The 9,640-nt window shown below is 36.7% G+C and overlaps 2 protein-coding genes across 2 annotated transcripts; one reads left to right on the top strand and one right to left on the bottom strand.

Moving 5' to 3' along the window:
• Positions 1 to 2,332: 2,332 nt before the first annotated feature.
• On the top strand, positions 2,333 to 7,698 carry LOC116287431 (uncharacterized). Its single transcript, XM_031694112.2, has 13 exons — positions 2,333 to 3,614; positions 3,711 to 3,823; positions 3,911 to 4,362; positions 4,432 to 4,473; positions 4,606 to 4,708; positions 4,803 to 4,966; positions 5,043 to 5,122; positions 5,236 to 5,446; positions 5,526 to 5,618; positions 5,757 to 5,897; positions 6,046 to 6,120; positions 6,289 to 6,436; positions 6,656 to 7,698. Exons 1-13 carry the CDS (start codon positions 2,986 to 2,988, stop codon positions 7,069 to 7,071), a joined length of 2,667 nt encoding a protein of 888 aa, XP_031549972.2. The 5' UTR covers positions 2,333 to 2,985; the 3' UTR covers positions 7,072 to 7,698.
• LOC116287432 (uncharacterized) lies at positions 5,731 to 8,308 on the bottom strand. The gene is made up of 3 exons (XM_031694113.2): positions 8,014 to 8,308; positions 7,690 to 7,787; positions 5,731 to 7,548 (listed from the first exon to the last, which is right to left on the bottom strand). The coding sequence occupies exons 1-3, from the start codon at positions 8,176 to 8,178 to the stop codon at positions 7,155 to 7,157; spliced, it is 657 nt and encodes a 218-aa protein (XP_031549973.1). The 5' UTR covers positions 8,179 to 8,308; the 3' UTR covers positions 5,731 to 7,154.
• Positions 8,309 to 9,640: the final 1,332 nt, after the last annotated feature.

Raw genomic sequence — 9,640 nt, 5'->3', positions numbered from 1 at the left:
AGCGCTCTAACCCCTACGACGCCCGTGCTTTCCATTAAAAACAAAAAAAACAAAAAAAAACAAAAAAACAAAAAAAACAAAAAAAACAAAAAAACAAAAACAAAAACAAAAAAAAAACGAGCAAGCTAATAAAACAATACAAACATAATAGCTTATTTATCAGTTTCCAGAAATATACATGACTCTTCACCTGTTAGGACTAGCGGTATATACAAACTCCCACTAAATTCCAAAATTCGGTAACGTTTTAACGATGGAGTCTATATGCTATTTATATATCGACCAGCTACAAAGCTGGCCGCAGACTACTTTATTCGCTGTAATCCCTTTAGAAGGCACTCCATCAGTGAATATCATACCCTGTTCCAGAGTAAGATCGCTGAAAATCAAATCCTGTTCCGGTATTGCGAAAATGGATACCCTGTTCCAGAGAGGAGAGAGCGTGATTTCACATACCCTGTCCTAGAGCGAACGCGATTTTATATACCCTGTTCGAGAGTATAATCGCTGAAAACCATATCCTCTTTGGCGGCACGCACCCGTATAGCGAATTTGTTTGTCACAATATAAACACATACCTTTTATAAAACTTGAGACATACAAATTTTGTGTCTGGCGAAGAAAACAGAACTTTCGTCCCAATTGATATTCCCTCTCCATACAATTTACATACAGTACAAACATGATTAACATTAAAATTGACGAGGAAAAAATATTAATAAAAAGAAAAACTTAAAAATTTATCAAAATTCAAATTCAAAAGATTTTAAGGTTGTAAGTAATGGTCACAAGTTGATTTCGTGCGATTAGTAGCGGGCTCGCAGATTATTTTATTCATCTCTGTTTCGATGAAAGTCAAATCTCAAACTGCGCAGTGGCTGTACGTAGTGGTGTCGTACACATACTGGGCACACTTGGTTGTTGACGGTAAGAGATATCGCTTATGTAGGCCGGAGACATATAAGGTAAAAAGCAGTGGTCCCAGTATAGAGCCATGCAGGAGGATGACTTGTGGTCTATTTGCACAATAGCTAAGTAGCCACTTTAGAAAGGATCGTTTTAAAGCACATTTAGTGTTAAAAGCTATGCTGAAGCTCGCAATTTCCGTTTCGTAAAGCGGTCGTTGCCATGAAAAACGGTCGTTGCCTTTGTTAAGAACAGTCGATGCCATCAAGAACAGTCTTTGCCAATAAACCTTCTCAATGAACCGTGGGTAATAATGCGTTTACGCGAAAGGTCGTTAATTATTTGTATGGTTTTGCTGACGGGTTTCCTGTGGATCGTTTGTGCCTAGGTCCTAACGTGAATGAAAATGGCCGACGAAGGTATTGCAAGTCTGATGAGGAAATCAATCCATGAAATATCGAATCGTTTTGACAACTTTATAGATAATTCATAAAATTTAGAATCGTTTGAAATTAATAAACTTCCCGAAGATGTCAATTGTAAATTTAAAATGCTATTTGGCAATGAAAAAAATGGAAGGCTGCGTTTGATGTCGATCATGATGGCCTGAATTATGAAAATTGGCTGCGAGAGTTTGAGGAGATAAATGATATTGCTCTCAGAATGAAGACCAAAAAAAACCAACAAGAGGATGCAAGATTCAGAATTATTTCAGGTGCCAACAGCACAGCACAAGAAACTGGAGTCCTACAAAATATTTGACAGTTATAAACGGCACTACCTTGAAAAAAACTGCCTCAATTACCAACTACTTTGGAAATTATGCCACATACTTTGATTTCTGTTAACCCTGTATTGAGGGAGCTTATTGCAGTTCTTTGGTTTATCTACAAATATTGGAACAAATTTAGAAATGATAAATTTATGGCAAGAATTTTTTAACATTTTAATTAAGAAACTGTAGTAACAATGTACATATTGCAAAATTAAAGAGACTCGGTAAGGTTCATCTGCTGCAGCATCTCGTCCGCTATGTTGATGAATTTTCCCGCAAAACGATCCAAAGAAAACCCGTCAACAAAACCATACAAATAACGACCTTTCGCGTAAACGCGTTATTATCCACGATTCATTGAGAAGGTTTATTGGCAACGACTGTTCCTGATGGCATCGACCGTTTTTCATGGCAACGACCGTTTACGAAACGGAAATTTGCCTCGCCGCATCGCGTACAATTCGGGGTCACTTCCGGCGACTTTTACTCATTTGCATATTTTTGTCGGAGCGGCTATCACATTTCATGCGTATTTACATCGAGGGATTACAGAGAACAATGTTAAATTCGTACTTTCAACTCTCGTTGGCAATAAGGAAGAAGCATCAATAAAAAATGTAACATCGAAAAATAAAAGTAATACAACGATAGTTTGCTTTGCTTTATTCTTACCTCTTAGCTACTGATCGATCTAACGATTTTCTTTGAGTGAATTCAGTCCCGAAATGGCGTCCTCTTGTATGGAAAGTAGGACATTGAATGAAGAAACGTAATGCTGTGTCTTAGTAGTGCCTTTCATAACAAATGTAACATCGGAAATTTGATGTACATTCACTGCCTTAAATAAATTCTGCATTTGTTCCTTTCTCCTTTTAATGTGATATACGATTTCTTGAAGTATTTGTTTAGTCATCTGGGAGGCTAGTTCTACGTTGAGAGTCCAGAATCGCTCGAGAATCGCGTTAAATTTACAATCGTTTTTCTCCTTCTTCGTCCGCCATATTGAAAAAATTGACTAGCCAGGTCCCTCGTTGCTTTGGAAACAATGTTCTTAGTCACCAGTTTCTATTCAAGACTCATCTTTTTTTTACCGAGAGAACAGAGATTTCGAGGTTTGGAGTCAAGGAATCAAACCGCGCAAAGCCTGGGTCCAAAATTGTTCGCGGGAAATCTTGAAATTTATTGTCAGCGCGGGTAATCATGGCATATTCAATAAGGGGACAAAGAATGATGAAAACGTTTGTAAAAGCTTACAGAGTAACGATTCCGGACTTGTAAAAAGACGAACAAAAGGTTAACAAGGTATGGCAGAAAAAGCCTGTTTCAATTTGAGTGATGGCGAGGATAGCGTGCCACCGTGGGCAGTCATAGCGCCACAATACATCAATGTAATAAGACCATGTGTTAACACAACAAGCCGTCATTATATTTTGGAGTACAACGGAGAAGCACCTTGGCAATGGAGAAAATTACAGCCGTCTTATCCAGCTATATACCTAAATGCCATGAATGAAAGCCTGAGACCCCTGGGATATACAATTTCTTCTAAGGCACACAGAGTGGGGACTCAATTAAAAACCACAACACATCGATTCAACAAAAGAGTTGGAAAAATGAATTCAAAGTCAAGAAAAATGACAATATCATCATCTTGGTTCCAAATGGTTATTCAAGAGGATGAGATCAAAACTGTACCTGAAAATGTTATCAAAGAAAAAGAGGAGGAAATGAAAAAATTACAAGAGGAGCTAGTGGAGGTGAATAGGCATTTGACACATCAAAGTGCAAAAGTGCTAGAACTGTTGAAGGAATCTTTGAGTTTCAACGAAGGAAATGACAGTTTAAAGAAATATAAGAAAGAATTAATAAACAAAGGGAAACAAATACAAGACGTGCAGTGTCGTCAGAAGAATAGGAAGATCAAACAAATTAGGTGAGTTGCAAATCATACACACAGATGTAAATTATTTACTGCTACAGTGTTAATTTACTATTCATTGCACTTATTTATTTCTTTATTTTATTATAGGGACCAAGCAAGTTCAGTGTTGTGGTTTGCAGAAACATTTGGGTTGACACCTAAGAGTTTGACTGTTAAGGAGCAATGTACTGGCACAGAACATAAAATTACTCTTTGTAGTGGTAGGTTGTCAGGCTTTGTAAAATTGAACTCAAAGTGAAAAAGATATATTTATTTAAACTCATACATGCTCCAATATATTTATTTAGGAACAACACCTTTGCCAAATAATCAACCAGAGCAACCCTCTGTGGTAACAGATCAAGGTGCTCCACCTCAGACTCCACCTCAAACTCCACCTCAGACTCCAACTCAGACTCCAACTCAGACTCCAACTCAGATCCCACCTCAACAAACACAACCAACAGACAACATCTCACCAACAAGAAAGTACAGGATAGAGAAATTTCTTGCTCTAGAAGAAGAGGAGAGAGAAAAAGTGATGGAGCTTACCTCCATTCTCAATAAATTTGGGGTGTCCTTCGAGGCATATCATGAAATCACCCAAATACCAGGAAACAGTTCCATGACAAGATCTTACCTTCTTGAGGGATGCCAGGGCCAACTTGACTCCAAATGGAACATTACTAAGACACCAGGAAATACTGCAGGGGCTGAGCTCAACTTCCATGAGCTATTGCAAGAGCAACTTAGACAGCATGTAAGTCTTGAAATGTAAATCTAACCATGCCCATGCACGTGATTAATTGCTTACAAATTTGAATTTCAGCTTGAAGGAAAACCAAATGATAAAGAAGAAATGACTTTCAAGGTATTGTCTAAAATTTTTCATTCCATTTTTAAATAGGGGTATTATGTTAAAAAGATGACTTCACTGCATGTGATGTAGACTAATTTGTAGATCAATATATATTGCCAATGAAGTACATTTTTGTCCTCCAAGGTAAAGATAAGTGGAGATGGTGCCGCACTTACTAGGAAAAGTAACCTCATGGTGTGTTCATTTTCCATCATTGATGACAATAAAAACATGATGTCAAGCTCAGGTAATATTTGACTTCTGTTTTTTTTGTCTATAATCAGTGCACTAGCTGTTAATATCAATATGAATCCTTATGTGCAAATGTTTCTCATTTGTAGGGAATCACACTATTGCAGTGGTTCAAACTGCTGAGAGCTATGACAACCTTCAAGTTTCCCTGTCAAATGTCATTAGAGATGTGAATAAGACACAGGAACAAGGGTATATAGAGGTTGATAACCATAAAGTCAAAATAGAATTATTTCTTGGAGGTGACTACAAGGTAAATGTAATTACATTATCATATTCACATTGACTGTATAATCTAAATATACAAAACCTTCTCTTTAACTCCATAGTTTCTCTTATTGTGTCTTGGAATGAAGGCGGCCAATTCCTCACATGCCTGTATTTATTGCAAAGTCAGTACAGAAGAAAGGTAGTACAGCTGCTTCTAGTACTTAGAACATACTACATGTATAAAAGTATTGATATTGTAGATATGCATGCATCTAAAAACTAAAATCAAGATTACTAATATATGATTGACAGGCAGGACATGTCAAAGCCAGAGAATTATTACCATTCCATGAATGTCAAAAGAAAACTTCATGACAAATGGCACAAAGACCCTGGTTGCCAGAAATCACCTTTGTTTAATATCCCTCTGGACCACTGCATGGTTGACGAGCTACATGCCTTATTGCGAATAACCGACAGACTGGAGCATGCATTAATACATGATGCAGTTGACTGGGATGAGGTTAGATCCAAACAAACTGTAACTAGGATTTATATTAAGTAAGTTTAAAGATTTCACATTTTACCTCTCAAATTCACAGGAAGACAACTTTGGGGTACCCAAAAAAGACCAAAAAAAATCACACCTCAACAACCTATTGCATGCTATACATACCTGTGGAGTAGGATTTCAGGTAGGTATTCTTTTTAAGCTTTCAATGATATTAATCTCCATTAATATTAAACTCCGAAATGATTTAATAAGCTAACTACCACAATTCCCCCCAAAAAACACATAACACAATGTAAAATGTATTGCTACTTTACTTTAGATATGGTATGACAAAGACAATAAGCTGGATTGGACTTCGCTAATGGGTGATGACAAAAAGAAATTGTTGAGGAATCTGCCCTCAAAGTTTTCTTCATTTGTGCACCCAAAAATATTAACATCAGTCACAAAGCTTTGGAAGGTACTTATCATTTAGTTGTAATAGGTCTTTCTTTTAAGAAAAAATAAGGTAAAGCATGTATATTAAAAAACACGAGTGTGAAGTATGTGGATACATTAAATAGCCATATTAATGATTTTGAGCTTAAATCTACCACATTTTGTTACAGGATTTTGCCGCACTTTATGATGTGATGACTAACCTATCTCCCACTACAGAAGACATCAATACCTTTCACACAAAGGTAAAAGAATATTTAGTTATATTATTCTCATTTTTTAAAATGGCCACAATACTTTAAAGTACTGTCAACCACTGTATATCAGTTTTCTCAATGGTTGTATCTCTATTAGACCTACATGTATTGCTACAAGCAATCTTACAGTATATTATATAAAATTTTCATTGTCAGGCAAATGAATGGGCCAAGCTTCTCCTTAGCATGAAAAGTGAAGGCTATAACTGGATGAACCCCATCACACCTTATATACATATCATGGTGTACCACATGCCGAAACTACTTGAGGAGTATTGTAGTCTTAAAATTTTTACAGGGCAAGGTATGGTAAACAAATGAATAATTAATTATTTAAAATTATTTAATTACAATTATTCATATTGGATTTCTACATTTTATATACTGTAAATTTGTGTGAAATAACAAAAAGTAATGTGTGCAAAAGATGTACACATTTTATTTTATTACTCCTGCTTCCATAGAAACAACAATGCAGCCCACACTAGTTTAACCCAAGTTATCATCTCTTTATAAATTTAAGGTGTAGAGAAAAAAAATGATGTAATGAGGAAAGCATTCCATAGGTCTATCAACAGATGGGATGCTTGCAAGTCCCTTTTGCTTATTGATAAGAGACAAGAAAGTCTGCAAACAAGCACAAGACAAAAGAGGCCTTACCAAAAGCTCGATAACAAGTTTTGGGATCAAGGTGGCAAACTGTTAGTAGCAGGAAAATACAAAAGAATTTCTCAACCAGTGCTGGCAGAAGTTGAAACAGAGAATATAACTCCAACCATTTCCACAACTGCAGAAGTACATACTGAAGATTCTTTTAAAAAAATGCTAAACTCACAGCTTAGAGATGTAGTGTGTCAGCTAACTGGGGAGAGACTGAACAAGAGAACACGCAGAAATATTCTTATTGACACAATTTTAACAAAACAATCCCAACAGTAACTGAACATTTTATAAACAAATTATGTTGAAATTGAGTACAAACACTACATATTTATTACTCTGTCCTGCAGAGTTTATAACATCTACATGTTATGTTTTCTAAAACTTATTGTTATCTTCTGTATCCATCTTCTTTCTTTTTTTGAACCATCCTTGTTGTACATTTGGCGTGATCGTGAAAGGAAAGGATGAAGTTGAATAGGATAAGTAATTTTTCGAACTGTCCCACGTCTTCTATAAGTCATATCCCATCCTAGGGGAAAGTATCTCCTTGGAAAGTCTTGAGCACTTAGTGCATATGTCTCTTTTGAACAGACTTTCCCCCTTCCACCAAAAATGTGCCTGAAAACAGCATGGTTGAAAATGATGGTGGTATCGGACTGAAGAGAGTCTGTCAAGCCACCATCAATTGCATTTCTTATCAACTCGACATGGGCTAGCACAGTTTTAGGTTCAGGGTTTGGTTTTTCAAATGTTCTGCAATTAAGAAACATTATCTTAGCATATTTATAGGTACTCTTTGTTCATCATGTATACAACCAGTAATTACATGACATTTGTACAAAATCGTTAGGAATATAAGAATATAAGCCAATGAAGATGTTAGTCAGAACTTACTCAATGACAGACTTGTCTAATATGTGTGATTCTATTTCCCACGAATTGTACTCGGAACCCCACGAGTCCCATTTAATTAGAAATTCTCTCTCGCTATCCTGCATCAAAGAACATACGCGCATTATTAAACGGCTCATAGCTAGGAGGAAACGTGGAAAATCCCGATAGAGGAAACGACTTACAGCTTACTAAATTAGCTCATAAATTATATATATAAGGAAGTAAAAAAATTGTTTATTTTGTTATAGTCTAGAAATGATGGGCCTTCCCTTTGCTGGACAAAATAAATGTAGATGTAGAAAATGTAATCGCTGTAAAACTCACCTTTTTCTGCCTGACGGCCAATATTTCCTCCACCTTATAAACCCCCTGCGTTTTAAGCTTTTTTCTAGCCTTTAACTGTTTTTCGCTCCATTCGTCCGCCGTTGAAAACGAATGGAGTCGTTTATAAAATCCTTCTTCACGTTTAGCCAACTTAGCCGCCATCATGAATTTTGAGACACACTAGATATAACCGGAAGTTTTGGGATTTCAACCAATCATGTCGCGATTAAAACAATTACATTGTTTGGAGCTCGTACTCATTCTTCCACACGGTCATGACCTATTTTTGAGGGCAATTGTACGCGATGGAATATACTCTCTTATACCCAACAGAGCAGTGGTGGTTGAGTGTCCTTTGCGAAAACTGCAAACGTGGTTATGATGAAGTAGTGAAGCTTTCTTGGCAAGATCAGAGATCTGAGTAACCGCAAGCTTTTTGGTGAAAACTTTCGAAAGCTCGGGAATTATTGATAAAAGGCGAAACTGGTCGCTTGCGACTTGGATGTCCACCTTAGGAATGGGTGAAGTCTTGCGGTTTTCCACAATCTCGAATAATATGAGTTCCTAATGTAGTTGATAATACTAGTAATGCCCGTGAATGGATGGCCATGGATTATAGCGAGGTACTCAGCGACCAACTTGACGAATCTAGCTAGTATGCTGTCGGGGCCTGTTGAGCAAACTGAACTGGTCTCAGGCTGAAAGGACCGGCGTCAGACGTGCTTAATATAAGGCAGACTGTTGATGATACACTTGAGATCATCTAAGAGCCTATCGATTGGAAATGAGATTTATTTTGATCACTCGGTGTATTTAACAATTATTCGCAGAAGGCGAAGTGAATATCGGGGATTATTACATGGCAAGGTAATTTCACGCGCTTTGATTGGTCAATTTGCGGTCCATAACTTACGGTACGGACCGAAAAATGAAATGGTTCACTGAGTGTACGTACTTATGATCTTTTGAAACATTCAAATCTTTATCAAGAAAATATATTTCTGGATGAAAATCGTCGGAAAACCTTCAATAAATAATTAAAGATAACTGAAAGTCACTGGCATTTAATGTAAAACTTATCAAACAAGCGACAACTCTTTCATACAAGCGAAACTCTTTCGATCAAGGCTCTACACGGCACTAGTTGAGCGATTTTGTACGACTAGAAAAAACTAGAAAAACTAACTATGCTAAAGCTAAAACTATGTCAAACTACGAACTAAAGGGTGGTGAACAGCGGCTAATTCAGTATATGAAATAAAGATAGGTTTACCGTAGAATTAACGTAAATTTGTTATTTCAGTGAGCTAACAACGTCCAGTTTGAACTTATCTGAATCCATCGGGTGAAGAAGCCAGTAGTTTCTTTCGTAAACGTTTTAAGCAGTTTTCTAGGCTCATCCGCTCTTGAAGTTTGTCCATATTTCAATAATATTTTACCCCCACTTGAATTTGAATGTATTTTTAGACAGGAGAGTTGGCAGTACCTTTTTTAATTGAGTCGAAAGTGTGCCTTCTTCCTGACTTCAGCCATTGTACATATGGCGGCCTGCTTCAAACAGTCAAAACGTTGAAAATTGACGAAAACTATCCATGTTCAGCCAGCCGTAATTTTTCAAAGCTTCTCA

The sequence above is a fragment of the Actinia tenebrosa genome, unplaced genomic scaffold, assembly GCF_029948245.1.
Source record: "Actinia tenebrosa isolate PJP-AT-01 unplaced genomic scaffold, QUT_ActTen_1.0 PGA_scaffold5__44_contigs__length_20552954, whole genome shotgun sequence".
Lineage (NCBI taxonomy): Eukaryota > Metazoa > Cnidaria > Anthozoa > Actiniaria > Actiniidae > Actinia > Actinia tenebrosa.
The sequence above is the reverse complement of the archived record's forward strand: the minus strand, read 5'-3'. Positions and strand labels throughout refer to the sequence as shown.